General features: G+C 46.1%; 1 protein-coding gene across 16 annotated transcripts in view; it reads left to right on the top strand.

Annotated features, from left to right (window-relative positions):
• LOC140396543 (gephyrin) overlaps positions 1–24,056 on the top strand; it is a 799,798-nt gene that overhangs the window by 557,822 nt on the left and 217,920 nt on the right. For 8 of the 16 annotated variants that reach the window (XM_072485332.1, XM_072485277.1, XM_072485374.1 and 5 more), the window contains 2 exons: positions 9,191–9,253; positions 9,927–9,969. In XM_072485332.1, the coding sequence (XP_072341433.1) occupies positions 9,191–9,253; positions 9,927–9,969 (106 nt within the window). The remainder of the gene's footprint in view (positions 1–9,190; positions 9,254–9,926; positions 9,970–24,056) is intronic. The other 8 variants (XM_072485323.1, XM_072485339.1, XM_072485383.1 and 5 more) reach the window with 1 other exon arrangement.

Below are 24,056 nucleotides of genomic sequence, written 5' to 3'. Positions count from 1 at the left end.
ACCTTTTTCTTGACCAACCTCACAACTGTGGATGCCTCAGCTTCTTGTTTGGGTTTCTGGCAGATCCAACTACCTTCCCACAGCTTCCCAAGCTGACTGCTTTCTGCTGCAAGACTTTGAGGACCACTGTGGATTTCTTCCACCAGCTGCAAGCTAGTGAAAATCTTCAGTTGTCATTCCCCTATGAAATCCAAACTGAATATCCAAAACATGGATAGATTAAACAAAATAGTCTTCTACCCAAGGCTTCACCCTGAATTACTATCTCAATGGCAATGTGGCATGCTTTGAAATGATTTAACCAGAAATACAAACAATTGTTTTTATCTTCAGCATAACTCTTTTATCCTGTGACCCATATGAATACTTTATATTGTTAATAGATGTAATTACCCTCTCTCCAGAAATGTGGACCCTGTTAAGGAACTCTCCAATTCGCATCCTCCTTTTACCTTTTAATCTGGGAACTATATATGCCATTTAAATAATCTATTGAAGTAAGTGTAGACCTCTGGCTCCCCACAAGCCCAGCAATAGGATCACTCTTTGAGTTTTGCACCTCTATCACTGATCTTGCAAGATAAACACAAGTTATTTTTGAAGTGTAACAAACCAGGTCTGTTTGGACGGCATTCACATCAGAACTGTTTCTCCGTTCGATACCACCATTTTCTACAATTAAATCTTTAATTCCTAAAGCTAAAAGCTACATTCTAAAGCACATGAATTATGATCTAGATGTCTTCTACAATAGCTGAGAGGAGATTGGCAAGTCGCCAGAAGATTCAGATAATAGGATGGTGAGTAAAAGCGAGCAAATCACTGTGCCATTTACTCTTTGAAAATCAACTGTTGATCGAAAGTGATGAATTGGATTATTTCAGCTGTCCCAGGTTACCTCCTTATCCATAGAATCCATCCATAGAACTCCTACAGTGCAGAAGGAGGCCATTCGACCCATCGACTCTGCACCGACCCTCCGATAAAGCACTTCACCCAGGCCCACTCCCCTGCCCTATCCCTGTAACCTCGCACGTTGATCATGGTCAATCCACCTAACCTGGACATCTCTCGACTGTGGGAGGAAACCAGGGCACAAAGCCATATTAATAAACCCAACACCTAAACTAACAACAGGTATTTTGTAATGCCTAATTTCTGCCTGGTAGTGGTTGTGGGGAAATGAAATGAAACTCTGCTCCAGCACCAGAGGGGCAGACTTTAATAATGCTAACTAGAAGTTACCTTGCTTTTGGGTGTAAATAAAAGTAACATTTTAGTTTGTTGTTGCGAGTAGTAATCTGGTCCCAAATCTTTCTCCCCAGTAGATGGCACTTAGGTCTTGTCTAGTTTTGCAACAAGCATTTCTAATGTCACGGGTTGCAATGAATTTATAATTTGGGGGAAATTAAGAAGCTTAGGAGATCGATTATAGTATTTGTCACAGTGAATGCATGTTGCAGCCAATCAAATTACTTTATTAAAATGAATCGCATCTTTATAATGGAAATGTAATAATTACATTGTACGCTTATGGGCAGCATGGACAGTATTTTCCTAACAATTTGTTAATGGAATTGGTTTGAACTGCATCATATGAAAAAAATACCTTCTGCGTTGCTTATATTTGCAATTCACAAAATGGTTTTTTCAGCAAAAGAAGTGAGTAGCAGAAGAACTTGTGGAAATTTTCAAAAGCCAAGAACACTGCTTCACATATCCACTGAATAGCAGACAGCTTTGTTGCTTCAAATTCCAACCTCATTTTCAGAGGTTCAGAGAGGCTGCATGACTGAAGCTGACTTCCTTGACAATCTCCCTCATGCCTTGTCGGAGATTTGTAGACAGGAGTTTCAAAGCAGATTTTTGACATTCCTCACATTTGACTTCCAAGTCTTGCTTCATGGTGACTCCCAACTATGGCTTACTTTATTCTCTGACGGTTAAACGTTGGCTTTCACCATAAAGGGTGCTACCTGATAATTAGTTTACTTCTTGAGTCCATTTAAAAAGAACATAGTTTGCAATCTAGAATGGTGTGCATTCATCATAAGCTGCAGAGCTTTGAAATGTAATTGGTAGCTTTTTGATTTAAATGTATCATCAGTAATATCCAGTTGAGCATGTCAGTTGAGCAATTCAGATTAATTGCCAACTGCCTCACGATCTTTAATGCTCGAGAGTCTGCATTGTTTTGACTTTTTAACATCTTGTATTACTGCCATGGAAATTTCACAAATAGAACTAGAATGTTTACCAAAATATCATGTTTCAACTGCTGCTTTCTGAGCTGCCTTCTTCAACATGATCATGTCCTTTTCAGTTGGACAGCTATGCAGCCCTAGTATTTTCTTGCTTCCCTCATCCACTATGACTATAATTGGCTTTCCTTGCAGTAATCCAATCTACGTTGATAGACTGACGATAGCCTTCCCAATTCCTACTTTTGTCAACAAAAACAAAGCTTTAAAACTCGCTTTACCCATCTTGCTTCTGCCCATCTATTATTATTCTGTGTGCGTAACATTCAGTCTTCCTTGACTAAAATTGTTGTAAAGCAGCATGTGTGTGCCTCAATACCCTTTGGGAACAGTTTCTGAATTAGGAACTTATGCTTGCCAGATCATTAAGACTATGTGCAATTGAAGCTAAATGTGAATCTTGTTGGATGTGCTTCTTCTTAACTCTGCTCTGAATTATTACAAAACTCCATTCAGATGAGATGAACAAAAAAAATTCAATCCTACACAGTTCAGACTATCAAAACTGCTAACAATTGCAGACGGGAAGATGTTGAAGATTAAGTTGTTGGTACTTAATTTTTTGCTCATGAATGGAATCCCTTTTTACTGATGTTCATGTGAAATCTGGGACGCGATTCTCCGACCCCCCATCGGGTCGGAGAATCGCCGGGGGCCGGCGTGAATCCCGCCCCCGCCGTGTCGCGAATTCTCCGCCACAGGTGATTCGGCGGGGGCGGGAACCGCGCCGCGACGGTCGGCGGGAATCCCCCGGCGATTCTCTGGTCCGCGATGGGACGAAGTCCCGCCGCTGTCAACCCACGCCAACCGGTGTGGATTGAACCACATTTGGGACGGCGGGACACGGCGACGCGGGCGGGCTCCGGGGTCCTGGGGGGGGGGGGGGGCGTGGGGCGATCTGGCCCCGGGGGGTGCCCCCACGGTGGTCTGGCCCCCGATCGGGGCCCACCGATCCGCGGGCGGGCCTGTGCCGTGGGGGCACTCTTTTCCTTCCGCCTTCGCCATGGTCTCCACTATGGCGGAGGCGGAAGAGACCCCCCCCCGCTGCGCATGCGCGGGGATGCCGTGAGCGGCCGCTGGCGCTCCCGCGCTTACGCCGCACGGCAAAGTCATTTCCGCGCCGGCTGGCGGGGCACCAAAGGCCTTTCCCACCAGCTGGCGGGGCGAAAATCAGTCCGGCGCGGGCCTAGCCCCTCAAGGTAAGGGCTCGGCCCCTCAAGATGTGGAGAATTCCGCACATTTGGGGCGGCGCGATGCCGGACTGATTCGTGCCATTCTTGGCGGCGGTCGGCGGACATCGCGCCGATTGAGGAGAATGCCTCCCCAGATGTCAAAACTGTCTAAATGCCTTGAAATTATTCTGATTTAGACTTCAGTTGGGCCCGAATTGCTTTAAATAGCTAGACATCTTGAACTCTGACAGTTTTCATTCTGCTGCTTGTTAATGATGATTGGCCCTTCATGCCATGTGGCACTTCTAATTCTAAGAGGCGATAAAAGTAGGGCACATCTTCCAATTGGCAAAGTTCACATATGAATGCTTCCAATATGCATACAACATTGTTTTCCTGCTGTTTTCAATCTTGAAGTATTCATGCATGAATCATGCAATCAGAAGATCTACCCTGTAAATGTGCTATTTCATATTGTGGTCGGACAGTCCATCGTTCACCATCTCCGTGTGCTACAATGCCACTGCCCAACACACTGTGGTGTGAAGGGAGAGCAGAGGCCAAATATTTTGTGTGGAGGATGGAAATATAGGAAAAGGATTAAAACACTTACATTATGGCCAGTTTCACAGCAGCACCAGTTGATGTCTTGGAGCAGATTGCTTACCCTGCAAGGAATGGCCATGGATATCGTACCTCAAAGTTATGACAAGCAAGAACACCGATTTCCAACCCTCCCATTGAGTGAGAATGGGAATGTAACATGCTGAAAATCGCGATGTGCCACTCATCACTCTGTCCCCATGGCATCTGGCCTTTCACTAGCTCGGTGGGGTCCATCATATTGGGAGACCCAGGCTGACCCTTGAATAGTTCATACAAATTGGGTTCCTATTAGAAACCTAGAACCCCCGAAGCAATTTTTAACTTCCAGAGGACAGAACACATGACGTGAAAGCAGCATGACGTGGAATGGCCCCTCGTGTGTTCTAACCTGCTGTCTTTACACAAATGTTGCCCAACGGAAATCGCTGAATCAGCACAGGTGTGACTACAGGAGCACTGTTTTAGCCACATGTAGTAATTTTACTATGAAACGCCTTACATACACTCACAAAATAAGGTAATGGCATTTCACATGTGTATTTAAGTAACACACATCTACAGTACCACCACTTAATGCAACACTCTTCAATCTTTCTCTTTCAACAAAGCTTGAAAATCTGGTATCAAATTATCAGTCACAGCACATCTTAGTGCATGTCCTATTGTCCAGCATTTGTAATCATTACTTTAACTCCAACAGAATATCTGCTGAGAATTGTGCTTTGCACACAGCCATGCTGAGTGAAATTTGGACCAGGTCTTGGCAATAGTAAGTCTCAGAACCAGATATCTTCAATCAATCAGGGTATTCCCGCACAGTTTCAGCTCAGAGTGGGCTTCAGTCATATTCCCACTTTGCAGCCAAGGCAGATCTATCTCCAGTGAAGGTAAATGTCCACCCACACGAGCAGTTCCACTAGCTTCCACATGTTCCCAAGGAGAAAGTAGAATGGGTTTCTCCTGATCTGAGTGGCAAGACTGAAACCATTGAAATCAGCTAATCTCATATAGTATGTATGTATATACACGCCTGTAAAGTGTTTATGTGGAATCAGGAAATAGTTAAAAAGGCAGAAGTGATAATGTGATGAGACAATAGAAGGAATCAAGAGCGAAATCAAACCAATAAAAGGTATATTTGGGATGAATAATACATGTGAACAAAAACAAGAATAAAGCAAGTACAAAGAGAAACATGAAAAACTGGCACACCGATGCTGGCTACCTCAAAACTGTGGTACTTTGTTGGAGCATTCCCACCCCAAGCACTGATCGGGTCTTCCATTTTCCATTGAAGCGTACAACTGACAGAAAGGAGACTTGGATGCCATTAGTCTGAGTGAATTCAAAGTCAAGTCCGCCAAGTAAAAAGAGCATTTCCCATCTGCTTCCTGTCAATTTTCTTCATTCTGTGGACTATCTGTAACAATTAGTTTTTCACCACAACATTAACAAACAGAACAAGTCACGTTTAACTTTTCTGGTGAAATGCTGAACGTATTGACTGTTCTTGAGCTCAGTAAACCTTGGCAATGTTTTTGTGATTAAGTGGATTAATGTGGCTGGATGATCCATCGTCAAATTAATTTCTGGAAAGTTACATTTTTGTGGTAAAGGCACCAACGCAACACCCAATGGAATTTCTCGCAAATCTTCCCATTGGAAAACGCAGGGCACAACCACTTCAAATAATTACTCATAGCCCTCTGGGTGGCTTTAACTAAAAGCAGAATGGGGAAATGTTGTTGATTTTAAGCCATGTGAGCCAACTCCACAAGACAGTCTGCAGGATCGATAGAGAGAAACTGTTTCCATTGGTGGAGGAATCTCAAAGCAGAGGACACCAATTTAAAGTGATTAGCAAAAGTAGCAATGGCAGCATGAGGAAAAGAGCCTTTAGTGCAGCGAGTGGTTAGGATCTGGCACGCACTGCCTGAGAATGTTGGTGGAGCAGGGTCAATCATGGCTATTTAAAAGGGAATTGAATCATTACCATGAAAGGAATGATCTGCAGAGCTGTGGGGATAAGGCAGGAGAATGTCATTAACTGAATTGCTCGTGCATAATAATAATCGCTTATTGTCACAAGTAGGCTTCAATGAAGTTACTGTGAAAAGCCCCTAGTCGCCACATTCCGGCGCCTGTTCGGGGAGGCCAGTACAGGAATTGAATCAGTGCTGTTGGCATTATTCTGCATTACAAGCCAGCTGTTTAGGGCACTGTGCTAAACCAGCCCCTAAACCAGCATAGTGTGGGCTCTGACACAAAGGGCTTCAGGCGAAACCCTTGCATGCAGTGAGTGGTCAGATTGTGGAATTTGTTTCCATGAGCAGTACTTGAGATGAATATCATGGATGTCTTTTTAAGGAGCAACTAGTTAAGTACATGAGAGTTGGCGGCATGATGGCACAGTGCTTAGCACTGCTGCCTCACAGTGCCAGGGACCTGGGTTCAATTTTGACCTTCAATGACTGTCTGTGCGCAGTTTTCACGTTCTCCCCATGTCTGTGTGGGTTTCCTCCGGGTTCTCTGGTTTCCTCCCACAGTCCAAAGATGTGCAGGTTAGGTGGATTGGCCATGATAAATTGCCCCTTAGTGTCCAAAAATGAGCAGGTTAGGTGGGGTTAAGGGTTTATGGGATTAGGTGTGGGAGTGGGCCTAGGTAGCGTGCACTTTCAGAGTGTCGGAGCTGACTCGATGGGTCAAATGTCCTCCAACTGCACGGTAAGGTTTCTATGGTTCTATGGAATAAAGGGATATGCAGATGGCTTTAACTGAAATAGGGTGGGGGGAGGTTTGTGCGGAGTATGAATGCTGGCTCAGGGTAATTGGGCCAAATGGTATGACTCTGTGCTGTAGGTTCAAATTAGTGGTTTCCTTGATGTGTGTTTTACATTAAAACTACCATCATATTTTTGGGAAGGTGAGAAGGAATATGTTTCGTTTTGTTATTTGAAACTTAAATTGGTATTTTTTTGTCTGAACCAACATAACTGTAAAAAAAACTGCCTTTAATCAAAATCGTCACATTATACTGAAGTTATTATAGACGTTATTATACTGTCTATCATTTAGAGAGTGAATATAATAATTATTTAAAATCTTTGCAGCCCACATAGGTTAAAGCACTTTTGCTGCCTGATAATTCATGTAAATTAACAATCCATTCAAATTGTGACAAATCAGAATTAATTATACTGCTATAATTGGATCTCTGAACTGATTTGACATTAGTTAGGTTAGTTACACCTCTTTCTGAGGTAAATGAATACTGAGTTAGTCAGCTACGGTACCATCTTATTCTGACTGAATTCAGTTTCCTCCTGTTCGGTTTCAGGTGTAATTTTTTTTGCTTATTTAACAGGAGCTAGCATATGCCACATGCATATAAGTAAGTCGTAGGCCCAGCCACTGCGTGGTAGTTCGGCTTTCACCCGCACAGCCTCTGAATAAATTAACCCTTGGAAAAACCTGAGCAACACTGGCACTCCACTAATGTTAAACCCACTTGATGTACGAATCAATGGCAACTGTTGATATCGTTAACAAAAAGTTAGTCAAACAAAGCACGCAGCAAAGAGGAGCAGTGAAAAAATACAAAAAGATATTTTCGTTGATTCAGTTGTGGTTGAAGAAATCATTTAACGGTGCACATTGAAACAAGTTTTTTCACTTTATTGCTGTGATACTTTGGTGAATGTACATGTGTACGGATATACTAGACAAAGGAATGCAAAAGGGGCCTGATCTTTATTTAGGATCGCTTGCAACTGAAGTCATCGATTTACCCTCTCCACTCTCCACCCCAAATGAGAAAAGATCAGATGTTGTTACAGTTGTTCAAAGTTTAACTTGGAAATGATTGAGGTTGTGGCTTAATGAGCGGACAATACTTTTCACTCTCACCAGCCTGATGCTTGTGCCACCTCAATTAATATGACAGTGATGCGATCTAAAAAGCACTATTCAGTCAATATTAACAGCAGCGATACAGATGACTGTTAATTGAGTGTGAATATACTGGCGAAGTTAGGGATATAAATATACATTCAACATAAATTGAGACAGATGTTGCTCTAGCATTTGAGATGAACTGTACATTTTTCTCCATTTTCACTTTTTCATGTCTCACTGCCTTTATATTGTACTTCTGTTGTTGTTTTTCTTAATGCCATTAATCTTCCCTTGCCTAAATTTCTCTTTTGATTTTCATTATCAAGCACAAGGGTGGGTGCACTAAATATTGCTGTCAAGGGTGGTACTGACAGATAAACAGAAGGGTTAAAAAAAAGTTGCAAATTCAGTACATCAGTCTTCACTATCAGTGCATTATTAAGCTTATGCTTTCTTTGTCTTGTAAGCCAGTTGTACGGATGTCTATTCATCCCACCCGAGTTCGATAGCAACCACAGATTACAAAGCAATTCAATCGCATTCATTTTTCATTCAATGTCAGCATTCTTTTTCTATTCTTTATTCTTGTTTTCATGTAACTGAAAGAATCTTCCATAGTATGATTTTAGCCTTTCAAAAATGTATAGTTCTGGCAACTAGCTCAATTCCAAACATGCTTCTTATTGTCATTTTCGAAAGGAGACTTCAGCTTTGATTCATTCCAACCGGCGCAGAAATTACTGTGCGGACCTGTCAATCACTTTACGCTGACGGGTCAGAGGTTAGGGGCTGTGTAAAAGTAAAAAGCCACTCATCTAAAGAAAGTGAGAGGGACACTGATCTATGGGACTAGGCATGTTCATGTTTATTTAATTATTATTTAACAAGAAATTATCATTGTGCAAAAATATAATAATGCCGGATCATAGTGGGGAACGTAGCATGCAGTAAAACTGATACTTGTTTCATGTTCCTTTAATTTCCTTTCTGTGTTTTCTGGCCCTTTTTTGCTTGAATCAGCAAAGCAGTTCCTGCCTGTTTTCCCAGTCTTGTGTGTGGGTTAATGCTGGTGGTTCCACAATTTGCATGTTTTCTCGTGTGTTAGTAGCAAGTGTGTTTGAAAACTGTAAAAGGCCAAACCTATAATAAACCTCTCATTAGTTCTTTTGTTTACGTATTTCATTTCTTAAAAGAAATTTATTAGATTTCTGAGCTTCTCTGTTCATTATAAATCTTTTGTTTTTGTTTACGCATTAGCTCCACCATAGGTTGGAAGGGCTTAAAGATGAACTCAGAAGGCATAGAGGATACAACTCGCGAGTAACTATTACTGATCAAAGGAACTTCTACCATTCGCAAACTTTGCTTTGCGCTATGAGTTCGAGCTCCTTGCTATTCTATCTATGTGAAGATTCTTGATTGTCTGTTCCCCCACCTTAACACTGTCCACTAGTCTGTGCCTTTAACATTTGTCTTAGAATCTTTCAATTATCATTTTCACATTTAGAGCCTCCTAATTCATATATGGTGTAATCCTTGTTGTTTTGTGTCTGTGTGTGTGCGTGTGTGTACGTAAGTGTTTATTTCTAAAGAATATTGCTAGCTCCAGAACACACAAGCCCTTCTACATGGATTAGTTTACTACAACATGCCACGTTCATTTCTGACAAACTTTTCTTCCTTCATGCAGCTTTCATGGCTATTTATGCTTAGCAGATTTGATGCAACTTTTCTTTGGGCTATGATGTTCTGTCTAATAACTTTTGCCTCCATTTTGATGGGTTTTCCAGATTTCACGCATTTGCATTTTAATATTCTAGGACGAAGAATCATAAGCTTCCTCATTGTAGCATCCTCGCGCAAAAGTCATTTCATCGTGGTGATCCAGCTTTGTTCATCATGATCTATTCTGTACAACTCACTGCATGTCTGTACGTTTGAGCCTGCCGGTACATAATATAGACTTTAAAAACAATGTCCATTCTCTTCACAGGTCCAGTCGCGATGCAGCAGCAAGGAAAATATCCTGAGAGCCAGTGAGTACTTGCCTAGTTTTTGATAACCACACAATATTTGATAAGAGTGTTAAAAACATTCAACCATGAGGCAGAATTTCCTTGACATTAGGTTTCTGTCTAAGTGCAAGTATTTTGATTTTTGAGTTCTGCTGAAAAAAGAGGCACGCTGTTGAAGCTTTTCATCCTGCACTCATCAGGACAGATGCATTAAAACCAAATTTCAAAGGAAGCAACAATCTATACTGTGTGAGATAAGGATGCTGATTGGTTGGCAAGTTAACTCTGATTGGTCACGTCAGGGAACTATTGTCCCCATGCTTTTGTTTGACTCAAAAAAGGCACAATGCCTAGACACAGCTGTCCAAGTACAAAGGGACCGGCTTTCTGCAAGCAAAAGGAACGTGTCTATTTTCTATTTTTAAAGAGACAATGTGGAAATATTACGAGGCTAAATGAGAAATAATCAACATTTGCTGACATTTCTTTACATGTGCTGCTGTTGTCGGTCATTATTTAGTTCTCTGAATGGTCCTTGCTTTCTTAACTGTAACAGTAAACATGGTTCAGGCAACATACCCTCATCAGCACATATAGGCACCATGCATAGAAAAGCAAGCTGCCTTCATCTGAGTGTTGATTCTGGTACCAGGGGAGCTGTCATAGCTTTTTTATCTCAAAGCATTCTACTCTCTAAAATGACAAGGTATCTGAAAAAATAAATGCAGGAAGAAACTGGTCCCATTGGTGGAATGATTGAGAACCAGCGGACCCCAATATAAGGTAATTGTCAAAATAAATAACAGCGACATGAGGGAAAAAACTTTTTTTCATGCACCCGGAGGTTAGGATCTGGAATGCCCCGGCTGAGAGTGTGGTAGAGGCAGATTAAACCATGGTTTTGAAGCAGAGAATTGGATCGCTATCTGAAGAGGAAAGATTTGCAGGGCTACAGGGATAAGGTGGGGGGGGTGGATGTATATGATTTGATCTTACAGATGTCCCACATGAACACAACAGGTTGAATTGCTCCCTCCTGCGCTGTAACCATTCAGTGATCCCATACCTCTCTTGTTCATTTCTGTTTCTCACTTTCCCTGCCCTTTTGCTCTCTCAGCCTTCCCTGCACTTCTATCTCTCCCTCCCACTTTCTTTTCCTCTGCACTTCACTCACTTGTTAGCCTCATTTTCTGCCTCCCCTCTCTTTCATAATAATAATCTTTATTAGTGTCACAAGTAGGTTTACATTAACACTGTAATGAAGTTCCTGTGGAAAATCCCCTAGTCGCCACATTCCAGCGCCTGTTCGGGTACACTGAGGGAGAATTCAGAATGTCCAATTCACCTAACAGCACGTCTTTCGGGACTTGTGGGAGAAAACCGGAGCACCCGGAGGAAACCCACTCAGACATGGGGAAAACGTGCAGACTCTGCAGAGACCTGTCTCTCTGCCTCGCCCTTCTTTACCGCCCCCCTCTCTCTCTGCCCCCCCGTCTCTACCTCCCCCTTCCCTCTGCCCCCCCCCCCCCTGCCACCCTCTCCCTCTTTGCCTCCCCACCGCTCTCTGCCTCCCCCCTCTCTCTGCCTCCCCCGTCTCTCTTTATCTCCCCTCTCTCCTACTCTCTCACTGCCTCCCTCCATCATGCTCTGCCTCACTCTCTTCCCCCTCTGTCTTTTTCTGCTTTCCCTCCCTCTCTTTGGCTCCTTCCCTCTCTCAGTCCCTCCCCCTCACTCTGTGTCCCTCCTCCTTACTCTGCCTCTCTCCTCTGCCACTCTCTCCCCTCTCTCCTCTGCCACTCTCCCCCTCTCCTCTGCCACTCTCCCCTCTCTCCTCTGCCCACTCTCTCCACTCTCTCCTCTGCCACTCTCCCCCTCTCTCCTCTGCCACTCTCCCCTTCTCTCTTCTGCCACTCTCCCCCTCTCTCCTCTGCCACTCAACCCCCTCTCTCCTCTGCCACTCTCCCCCCTCTCCTCTGCCATTCTCCCCCTCTCTCCTCTGCCACTCTCCCCCCTCTCCTCTGCCATTCTCCCCTCTCTCCTCTGCCACTCTCCCCACAGTCTCCCCTGCCACTCTCCCCCTCTCTCCTCTGCCACTCTCCCCCCTCTCCCCTCTGCCACTCTCCCCCTCACCCCTCTGCCACTCTCTTCCCTCTCTCCTCTGCCACTCTTCCTCCCTCTTTACTCTGCCACTCCTCCCTTCTCATCTGCCACTCCTCCCTTCTCATCTGCCACTCTCCCCCCTCTCCTCTGCGACTCTCTCCCCTCTCTTCTCTGCCACTCTCCCCGTCTCTGCTCTGCCACTCTCCCCCTCTCTCCTCTGCCACTCTCCCCACATTCTCCCCTGCCACTCTCCCCTGCCACCCTCCCCCTCTCTCCTCTGCCACTCTTCCTCCCTCTTTACTCTGCCACTCCCCCCTTCTCATCTGTCACTCTCCCCCCCTCTCTTCTGCGACTCTCTCCCCTCTCTTCTCTGCCACTCTCCCCCTCTCCTCTGCCACTCTCCTCCTCTCTCCTCTGCCACTCCCCCCCTCTCCTCTGCCACTCTCTCCACTCTCTCCTCTGCCACTCTCCCCCTCTCTCCTCTGCCACTCTCCCCTTCTCTCTTCTGCCACTCTCCCCCTCTCTCCTCTGCCACTCAACCCCCTCTCTCCTCTGCCACTCTCCCCCTCTCTCCTCTGCCACTCTCCCCCTCTCTCCTCTGCCACTTTCCCCCTCACTCCTCTGCCACTCTCCCCCTCTCTCCTCTGCCATTCTCCCCCTCTCTCCTCTGCCACTCTCCCCCTCTCTCCTCTGCCACTCTCCCCCTCTCTCCTCTGCCACTCTCCCCACAGTCTCCCCTGCCACTCTCCCCCCTCTCTCCTCTGCCACTCTCCCCCCTCTCTCCTCTGCCACTCTCCCCCCTCTCCCCTCTGCCACTCTCCCCCCTCTCCCCTCTGCCACTCTCACCCCTCTCTCCTCTGCCAGGTCAATGAAGCATTCGAGGCCTTCTACCGGGGACTGAACACCTCAGAGCCTCCTGACGGAGACTCAGGGTTGAAACGGTTTCTAGATGGACTGGACATGCCCGTCATGAGGGACGACAGACCGGCTGAGCTGGAAGCACCAATAGAATTGGGAGAGGTCATGGAGAGTGTGGTGAATGTATTATGCCAATAATCCACCATTGTATCTGTACTAGGCTGTTGCCCTTGTATTTGTATCTGTGCTATGCTGTTGCCCTTGTGGGCTCCATCTATGGGCCATTGTATGGCATTATCCATAAGGGAACATGTTGGGATCTGTATGGGCTCCGCCCATGGCTCCTCCCCTTGAAGGGAGGTATAAAGAGCAGTCGACCTGTAGGCGGTTCTCAGTGTTAGATCAGTCGCAGGCAGGCACTGTTCTAGTTGATTAAAGCCACAGTTTATTTCTACTCATGTCTCGAGTGAATTGATGGTCGCATCAGAGAGCATCAACTCCATGCAGGTGGGAAAGGGTCCGGGACCCGAAGGGTTCCCGGCAGACTGCTACAAACCATTTGCACCGGTTCTCACCCCGCACCTGTGGGAGATGTTTGCAGGCTCTCCAGTGAGGGGCACCCTGCCTCCAGCACGAACACAGGCCACCATATCGCTGATACCCAAAAAAGATAAGGACCCGACGGAATGCGGATCATCCAGACCCATTTTGCTGGATCGTGGAGGACCAGACAGGCTTTATTATGGGTAGACAGCTGCTGAATGTGATACTGATCCCACCTGGGGAGAGAACACCAGAGATGATTGAACCCTGGATTGAGGAAAGGCCTTCGACAGAGTCGAGTGGAAGTACCTTATTGAGGTAGTGGAGCAGTTTGGGCTAGGGACGGAGTTCACCTCATGGGTGAAATGCCTGTACAATGCCCTCAAGGCGAGCGACTGGACGAACACCACCAGCTCTGAATGCTTCAAGTTGCGCAGGGGTGCCACGCAGGAATGCCCTCTGTCACTGCTCCTGTTCGACCTGGCAATTGCACTCCTGGTGATCGCCCTGTGAGAAGCGAGAGACTGGAAGCGAATCCGAAGAGGGAGCGTAGAGCACAGAGTCTCACTATGCGGATGATCTGTTCCTCTACATCTCAGATGCTCAAAACGGCATGAACAAAATCATGAAGCTTCCGGAAGAGTTTGAGGCCTTCTCGGGCTATAAACTCAACCTGGACAAAAGTGAGGTTTTCCTGGTCAACCCGAGAGGGAGAGAGGCAGAGCTGGAAGGTCTCCCACTTAAAATAGCCCGAAACAAATTCCGCTACCTGGGGATCCGGATAGGCCTTTACCGGACATGGATCCCCGAGTGTGTATGTGAGTGTGTGTTGATACATTTAAGGAGAGACTTGGTGCATACATAATGAAGAAGAAATTAGAGAGATATGGGGTCAGGGTGGGAGGAAGCTCGACATGGGCTTGTTGGCTGGATGCTCTACTTCTGTGTTGGAGATCACATAGAATTCTGCCTAAATACGAACTACAATTTGCCAAACATGCTTACTGGCATGGTGGGCTTTGGGTTCAGTGGCAGTGAGAGTTTTGGCTGCACAAAACAATTAGAATTGTTCTAAGTCGGTTCGCTTCGACAAGTCGGCGGGTGTTTTTAAAATATTCTGTTAAATAATTTTGTAGTTCACAGTTGCATACAATTAAAGCTCATGGTATATGGGGTAACATATTGGACGGATTGAAGATTGGTTAGCTAATAGGAAACAGAGTTGACATAAATGGGTCTATTTCTAGTTGGCGGTATGTGATGAGTGGTGTGCCACAGGGGTCAGTGCTGGGACCTTTTTACAATTAATATAAGTAACTTGGATGAGGGGACAGAAGGAAAGTTGTTAAATTTGCTGCCGACATAAAGATAGGGAGAAAAGTAAATTGTAAAGAGGATATAAGGAGGCTCCAAAGGGACATAGATCGCTTAAGTGAGTGGACAAAAATCTGGCAAATGGAGTATAATGTGGGCAAATGTGAAATTGTCTATTTTGGCAGGAAGAATAAAAAAAGAAGCTTCTTGTCTAAATTGTGAGAGATGGCTGAGCCCTGAGATTCAGAGGGATCATAGAATTTACAGTGCAGAAGGAGGCCATTCGGCCCATCGAGTCTGCACCAGCTCTTGGAAAGAGCACCCTACCCAAGGTTAACACCTCCACCCTATCCCCATAACCCAGCAACCCCACCCAACACTAAGGGCAATTTTGGACACTAAGGGCAATTTCTCATGGCCAATCCACCTAACCTGTACATCTTTGGACTGTGGGAGGAAACCAGAGCACCCGGAGGAAACCCACGCACACACAGGGAGGACGTGCAGACTCTGCACAGATCGTGACCCAAGCCGGAATCGGACCTGGGACCCTGGAGCTATGAAGCAATTGTGCTAACCACAATGCTACCGTGCTGCCCAAATCTGGGTGCCTGAATGCATACATCCCAAAAATCTACTATACAGGTACAGCAAGTAATTAGGAAAGCAAATAGAATGTTATCATTTATTGTGAGGGAAATTGAATGTAAAAGTAGGAAGATTATACTTCAGTTATACAGAACTCTGATGAAACCACAGGTGTGATTCTCTGGCCGCATTGCGCTCAAGCCTCCTGTGGGCTTCCTGCCAGCCTCCGCGGCTCACGTGAAACAACCCACGAGGCGTCGGAATCGGAACTCTGCCCAAATGGGGCAGGACCAAACGGTGCTCGCTAAATAATAATAATAGCCCCTAGGTTTTTCACAGTAGATTATAAACCTACTTTAGGTCTACCTACCTTGGATCGACCTGCCTCCCTCGATTCACCGGTCTCCCCAGGGAGGCTGCAGCCGGGTGCTGATCAGTGCTGATCCACAAGAATGAGGACTAGGCGGAACAGCACCCCGGCGGTCCCCCGGGCCAGCGGAGACTCTGGGTGGTCAGGGTCATGGAACATAGAACATTACAGCGCAGTACAGGCCCTTCGGCCCTCGATGTTGCGCCGACCTGTGAAACCACTCTAAAGCTCATCTACACTATTCCCTTATCGTCCATATGTCTATCCAATGACCATTTGAATGCCCTTAGTGTTGGTAAGTCCACTACTGTTGCAGGCAGGGCATTGCACGCCCTTACTACTCTCTGAGTAAAGAACCTCCCTCTGACATCTGTCTTATATCTATCTCCCCTCAATTTAAAGCTATGTCCCCTCGTGCTGGACATCACCATCCGAGGAAAAAGGCTCTCACTGTCCACCCTATCCAATCCTCGGATCATCTTGTATGCCTCAATTAAGTCACCTCTTAACCTTCTTCTCTCTAACAAAAACAGCCTCAAGTCCCTCAGCCTTTCCTCATAAGCCTTTCCTCACCAGGCAACATTCTGGTAAATCTCCTCTGCACCCTTTCCAATGCTTCCACATTCTTCCTATAATGCGGCGACCAGAATTGCACGCAATACTCCAAATGCGGCCGCACCAGAGTTTTGTACAGCTGCAACATGACCTCGTGACTCCGAAACTCAATCCCTCTACCAATAAAAGCTAACACACCGTACGCCTTCTTAACAACCCTCTCAACCTGGGTGGCAACTTTCAGGGATCTATGTACATGGACACCGAGATCTCTGCTCATCCACACTGCCAAGAATCTTACCATTAGCCCAGTACTCTGTCTTCCTGTTATTCCTTCCAAAATGAATCACCTCACACTTTTCTGCATTAAACTCCATTTGCCACCTCTCAGCCCAGCTCTGCAGCTTATCTATGTCCCTCTGTAACTTGTAACATCCTTCTGCACTGTCCACAACTCCACCGACTTAAGTGTCATCTGCAAATTTACTCATCCATCCTTCTACGCCCTCCTCCAGGTCATTTATAAAAATGACAGACAGCAGTGGCCCCAAAACAGATCCTTGTGGTACACCACTAGTAACTGGACTCCAGGCTGAATATTTCCCATCAGCCACCACCCTTTGTCTTCTTCCAGCTAGCCAATTTCTGATCCAAACTGCTAAATGACCCTGATTCCCATGCCTCCGTATTTTCTGCAGTAGCCTACCGTGGGGAACCTTATAAAACGCTTTACTGAAATCCATATACACCACATCAACTGCTTTACCCTCATCCACCTGTTTGGTCACCTTCTCAAAGAACTCAATAAGGTTTGTGAGGCACGACCTACCCTTCACAAAACCGTGTTGACTATCTCCAATCAAATTATTCATTTCCAGATGATTCTCCATCCTATCTCTTATAAACCTTTCCAAGATTTCGCCCACAACAGAAGTAAGGCTCACTGGTCTATAGTTACCGGAGTTGTCTCTACTCCCCTTCTTGAACAAGGGGACAACATTTGCTCTCCTCCAGTCTTCTGGCACTATTCCTGTAGACAAAGATGACTCAAAGATCAAAGCCAAAGGCTCAGCAATTTCCTCCCCAGAGAATCCTAGGATAAATCCCATCCGGCCCAGGGAACTTATCTATTTTCACACTTTCCAGAATTGCTAACACCTCTTCCTTCTGAACCTCAAGCCCTTCTAGTCTAGTAGCCTGAATCTCAGTATTCTCCTCGACAACATTGTCTTTTTCCTGTGTGAATACTGACGAAAAATATTCATTTAGCACCTCTCCTATCTCCTCGGACTCCAAGCACAACTTCCCACTACTGTCCTTGACTGGCCCTACTCTTACCCTAGTCATTCGTTTATTCCTGACATATCTATAGAAAGCTTTAGGGTTATCCTTGATCCTACCTGCCAAAGACTACTCATATCCCCTCCTGGCTCTTCTTAGCTCTCTCTTTAGGTCCTTCCTAGCTAACTTGTAACTCTCGAGCGCCCTAACTGAACCTTCATGTGTCATCTTTACATAAGCCTCCTTCTTCCTCTTGACAAGTGTTTCGACTGCTTTAGTAAACCACGGTTCCCTTGCTCGACCACTTCCTCCCTGCCAGACCGGTACATACTTATCAAGGACACGCAGTAGCTGTTCCATGAACAAGCTCCACATTTCCATTGTACCCATCCCCTGCAGTTTTCCTCTCCATCCGATGCATCCTAAGTCTTGCCTCATTGCATCATAATTGCCTTTCCCCCAGATATAACTCTTGCCCTGCGGTATATACCTATCCCTTTCCATTACTAAAGTAAACACAATGGAATTGTGGTCACTATCACCAAAGTGCTCACCTACCTCCAAATCTAACACCTGTCCTTGTTCATTACCCAGTACCAAATCCAATATGGCCTTGCCTCTCGTTGGCCTATCTACATACTATGTCAGCAAACCCTCCTGCACACATTGGATAAAAACGGACCTATCTAAAGTACTCGAACTATAGCGTTTCCAGTCAATATTTGGAAAGTTAGAGTCCCCCATAACAACTACCCTGTTGCTTTCGCTCCTATCCAGAATCATCTTTGCAATCCTTTCCTCTACATCTCTGGAACTTTTCGGAGGCCTATAGAAAACCCCTAACAGGGTGACCTCTCCTTTCCTGTTTCTAACCTCAGCCCATGCTACCTCAGTAGACGCGTCCTCATCAAATGTCCTTTCTGCCACCGTAATACTGTCCTTGACTAACAATGCCACCCCTCCCCCTCTTTTAGCACCTTCCCTGAGCTTCCTGAAATATGTAAACCCCACACCTGCAACAACCATTCCTGCCCCTGCTCTATCCATGTCTCCGAAATGGCCACAACATCGAAGTCCCAGGTACCAACCCATGCCGCAAGTTCACCCACCTTATTCCGGATGCTCCTGGCATTGAAGACACACTTTAAACCACCTTCCTGTCTGCCGGTACACTCCTGCAACTTTGAAACCTTACTCATGACCTCACTACTCTCAACCTCCTGTATACTGGAGCTACAATTCAGGTTCCCAAGCCCCTGCTGAACTAGTTTAAACCCTCCCGAAGAGCATTAGCAAATTTCTCCCCCCCCCCCCCCCCCCCCCCCCCCCCCCCACAGGATATTGGTACCCCTCTGGTCCAGGTGTAGACCATCCCGTTTGTAGAGGTCCCACCGACCCCAGAATGAGCCCCAATTATCCAGAAATCTGAAACCCTCCCTCCTGCACCATCCCTGTAGCCACGTGTTCAACTCCTCTCTCTCCCTATTCCTCGTCTCGCTATCACGTGGCACGGGTAACAACCCAGAGATAATAACTCTGTTTGTCCTAGATCAAAGTTTCCACCTTAACTCCCTGAATTCCTGCCTTACATCCCTATACCTTTTCCTACCTATGTCGTTGGTAGCTATGTGGACCACGACTTGGGGCTGCTCCCCCTCCCCCTTAAGGATCCCGAAAACACGATCCGAGACATCACGCACCCTGGCACCTGGGAGGCAACACACCAACCGCGAGTCTCTCTCGTTCCCACAGAATCTCCTATCTATCCCCCTGACTTATGGAGTCTCCAATGACTAATGCTCTACTCCTCTCCCCCCTTCCCTTCTGAGCAACAATGACAGACTCCGTGCCAGAGACATGTACCCCATGGCTTACCCCTGGTAAGTCATCCCCCCCCAACAGTATCCAAAGCGGTATACTTGTTACTAAGGGAAATGACCACAGGGGATCCCTGTACTGACTGCTTCCTCCCAGCCCCTCTCACCGTCACCCATCTATCTTTATTCTTCGGAGTAACTACATCCCTGAAGCTTCTATCTATGACCACCTCTGCCTCCCGAATGATCCGAAGTTCATCCAGCTCCAGCTCCAGTTCCCTAACGCGGTTTCTGAGGAGCTGAAGATGGGTGCACTTCCCACAGATGAAATCAGCAGGGACACTGACGGTAACCCTCACCTCAAACATTCTGCAGGAGGAACATGCAGGATGGCACCCTGGCCTTCCCCCTACAATGTGGGCACCTTGGCACTGCCATCCTGGCATTGCCAAGGTGCCCAGGTGGCACTGCCAAGCTGGCAGGAGCACTGCTGGGTGTCGGATTGCACTGCCAAGTGTCAGGGCCCGAGGGGGGCCATGCCCATGAAAGGTGGGTTTGAAGGGTGGGGGGGTGCAGGGCAGGTATGTAGGAGCCTCCGGGAGTTTTGGGGGGTGACGGGTGGGAGTCCTGGATGGGGGCGTGCAGTAAGGTGGCTTGGGGGGGGTAGCCTGAAGAGGGGTACCCCCAGGGACCCAATAGTGGGGTTTCCTCACTTGAGGGATGTGGGGTAGTGCCCATGTTTGTGGAGGCGGGGGGTGACATTTCCCATGGGTGGGGATTGTGGAGGATCCACAAGCTCACGTAGAGATCAGGGCACCCTTTCAAAATGGCGGCCCGATCTGAGTTCAGCTCCGCAGTGCTGAATAATATTCTAAGGGTGGGATTTATCTACCCCACCCACCGCAGGATTGCCACCGGCGGGACACGGACGATGTAAAGGTCTGTTAACCATGGGCGGGAATTCCGGTCACCTGGCAGGCGCGGCCGGAGAATCCCGCCATAAGTGTGGTCTAAACTGGTGAGAAACTCCACAGTGCCCAATAAAGTGGGAAGTGTTATTGGATAGTGGGGAACCCGCTGGCAGAGCTGGCGGGAAACCCCTTGAAAATCCCGCCACAAATTAACTTAGAAATGTTTCCGTTGAATCGCGCCCCACGGCTGGTGTATTGTGGTATTGGCCTCCTTATTTAAGGAAAGATGTAAATACGTTAGAAGCAGTTCAGAGAAGGTTTACTGCACTAATACCAGGATTGGGTGTGGGGGAAAGGTTGGAGAGATTAGGTTTGTATCTGCTCGAGTTAAAAAGAGTAAGAGGTGACTTGGTCAAAGCCTTTAAAATCCTGAGGGGTTTTGACAGGGTGGATGTGGAGAAGATGTTTCCTCTTATCGGAAAGTCTAGAACTAGGGGTCACTGTTTAAAAGATAAGGGGTCACCTATTTAAGATGGAGATGAGGAGAAATCTTTTTTCTCAGAGGGAAGTGAGTCAGTGAAACTCTCTTCCTCAAAAGGCAGTGGAAGCAGAATCTTTGAATACTTTTAAGGCAGAGCTAGATCGATTCTTGATTAACATGGGGGTTAAAGGTTATCGGGGGTAGGCGGGAATCTAGGGTTGAGGTTACAATCAGATCAGCCATGATCGTATTGAATGATGGAGCAGGCTCGAGGGGCCGAGTGGCCACCTCCTACTCCTAAATCCTTTTTCTGATGGTTGAAGGAGTGGAAAAGCCACGCGTATTTATTTGCACTCCACATTTAGATTACAAATTTCAACTGTTCCAAAACAATAAACAATATCTCTGCAAAGAACAGCATTAGTAAGTGTCTGTGCTTTGTCCATAATCCCTGAATTAATCATTTGGAAAAATCGTTAATTGTGATTTTGCCAGGCTTGATTAAGTGACTTCCTGTCATGAAACTCTGTTACCTTAAAATGTCAGTCTGTTGAAAACTGTACAGGCATCTGTTAATGTGGTGAAAATCACTCAATTACATCTAAATAGCATTGAATTTTCAACCCGTTGACTGATTTTTGTCATCCGCTTCCCTGTGTTCCTTTAAAAATAAAATAAACACGCCAAGAATTTGTCTGTACATCCCTGAATTAAACCCTAATGACTGTATAGAAGTAATCTATTTGAAATGCATTGTAATCATTGCGAAACCTATATCTACTGTACCACATTGAGATTAGTTGGTAAAGGGCCTTGCGTTTAAAGAAAGAATTTGTTAATTAAATAAAATCATAAAATGCTGGAAATACTTGGCAGGTCAGGCAGCATCTGTGGAGAGATGCTGCAATGGATACGGCATGACCTGCTGAGTATTTACGCATTTTCGGTTTTTATTTCACATTTCCAGCACCTGCTGCATTTTGCTTTTAGAAATGTTACTTGATTGCTGTTGAAGTTTACAAAGCTGTCTTGGTATACTACATTATAATCAGATCATTAACTGCTAAAGACTTAAGTCAAATCTAATTAAATACAGCTTAGTCATTTTGCTTCAAAAGTTTAAACTGCATTGACAATTTTTATGATACGCACATTTTTAGAATCAATCAACTTAGCTCATTTTCAGGTCTTGTATTTTTATTGTTGTATTGTTGAAACAAAATTGTAAGTCCTTTCGAACTTGCTATGTCTTGTGCTTGAGGCACGCATAAGTTTACTCTGTTCACAAGTCTGCAACATTGCATTGTTAACATTAATTTCAGGGTCAGCTCACAGTCACGGCCTTGGTACAGTGGTCAACACTGCTGCTTCACAGCACCAGGAACCCGAGTTCAATTCCGGCCTCGGCTGACTGTGTGGAGTTTGCACGTTCTCCCCATGTCTGCATGGGTTTCCTCCGTGTGCTCCCGTTTCCAGCCACAGCCCAAAGATGCGCAGGTTAGATGGATTGGCAATGCTAAAATTGCCCCTTAATGTCAGGGGATGTGCAGGTTAGGTTGGGTTTCGGGGATAGGGCAGGGAAGTGGGCCTAGGCGAGGTGCTCTTTCAGAGGGTCGGTGAAGACCCGATGGGCCGAATGGCAGCCTCCTGCACCGCAGGAATTCTATGGTTCGCTCACCAGTGAGCTGCCTTTCTTTCACTTCTGCAGAACTTCTCCTGCTCCAAGCCGCGTCTGTGAACCTGAAGACCAACTTTGTTTCAGATAGAAAGAGATTTTAAAGGAAAGCAGGTCAAATAAGTGTGATTGATTTACAATAGGTCCAGAAGGGTAGCAATCCAGCAAGTACACAGTGGTTCTTAGCAGAAAGTTAGTGGCATCACGATCCTTAGTTTTGAAGGCAAATGCTTTTCTGTTGTCAAAACATAATCGAATTCTGAGGAGAACTCCCTTTATTGCTTTTTGTTTTGATAGCTTCATGTCCCACCTGAAGTCAGACAGAACTTTGAATGCCAAAATAATAATAGATAAGTGAAATAAGCTACATGAGAAGGGCATTGAAATAAACAATACTTGAGGGTGTTTAAGAGGCAATTAGATCCACTCCTGGGGAGAGAGAATTGATGGGAATGATGTGGAGGAAGACTGGTAAGGGTTGATATATTTCTGGGGATGTTTCCCATCAGAACCCCTCCAAGATTGCTAGTTATGGGGCCTTTGCACTGACTGGAACCTGTGGCACTTCGACTGGGATAATGGCCTCAAGGAATGGACAGCAGGGTCTCCAGTCTGGCTGCATCAGAAGTGGATCAAATGTGCACCTAAAGATTGTAAAACGAAAAGAAGAAATTGTCCAATTTTTTTTCAAAGGACAGTTTTCCTCCTCAATTTTTGAATATGCCTGAACAACACTGGCTATCAGAGATGAACCATAAGAAATGGGAGAGGGTAGGATTGGGGATATATATTGGTAGTTGGGAGAGCAAAGGGTGCACAGGTGGTGAAGATTAAGAACAAATGGAAGGAGGAGATGGTGGGGGAGAAGAGTTAGGCTGGGGACTGTGGTGCGAAGGGATGCGCAGGATGAATTCAACCTCATCGTTCGCGAAGAAGAGCTTGATTCAGTTCAAGATGGTGCACAGGGTGCATGTGACCCGGGCAAGGATGAGTGGGTTCTTCCAAGGGGTGGCCGTTGAGTGTGAGAAGTGTGGCTGATGGTCGGCGAATCATGCTCACATGTTCTGGGGCAGTGAGAACTTGGAGAGCTACTGGGAAGCGGCGTTTGGGACGTCATCTAAAATTGTGGGGGCGGTGGTTCAGGCCAGACCCAATGATGGCGATCTTTGAGGTATCGGAAAAGCCGGAGCTGATGGAGGGGAAGGGGGAATATGTTGTGGCCTTCGCCTTTCTAATTGCCCAGAAGGATCTTGCCGAATTGGAGGTCGGATACGCCACCAGGGGTGGCGGCCTGGCTGGGGGATCTGTATGACTTTCTCCGGTTGGAAAAGATTAAATTTGAGTTGAGAGGATCCCTGCAGTGCAGAAGGGGGCCATTCAGCCCATCGAGACAACGCAACCCTCCCAAGCACACACCACAAACCTATCCCCATAACCCAGTAATCCCACGTAAATTGCGCAGGGGCAATCCACCTCACCTGTACATCTTTGGACTGTGGGAGGAAACCAGAGCACCCGGAAGAAACTCACGCAGACACAGGGAGAATATGAAAACCCCACACAGTCACCCAAGGCCAGAATTGAACACGGGTCCCTGGCACTGTGAGGCTGCAGT

Source organism: Scyliorhinus torazame, chromosome 2 (assembly GCF_047496885.1).
Source record: "Scyliorhinus torazame isolate Kashiwa2021f chromosome 2, sScyTor2.1, whole genome shotgun sequence".
NCBI classification, from domain to species: domain Eukaryota; kingdom Metazoa; phylum Chordata; class Chondrichthyes; order Carcharhiniformes; family Scyliorhinidae; genus Scyliorhinus; species Scyliorhinus torazame.
The sequence above is the reverse complement of the archived record's forward strand: the minus strand, read 5'-3'. Positions and strand labels throughout refer to the sequence as shown.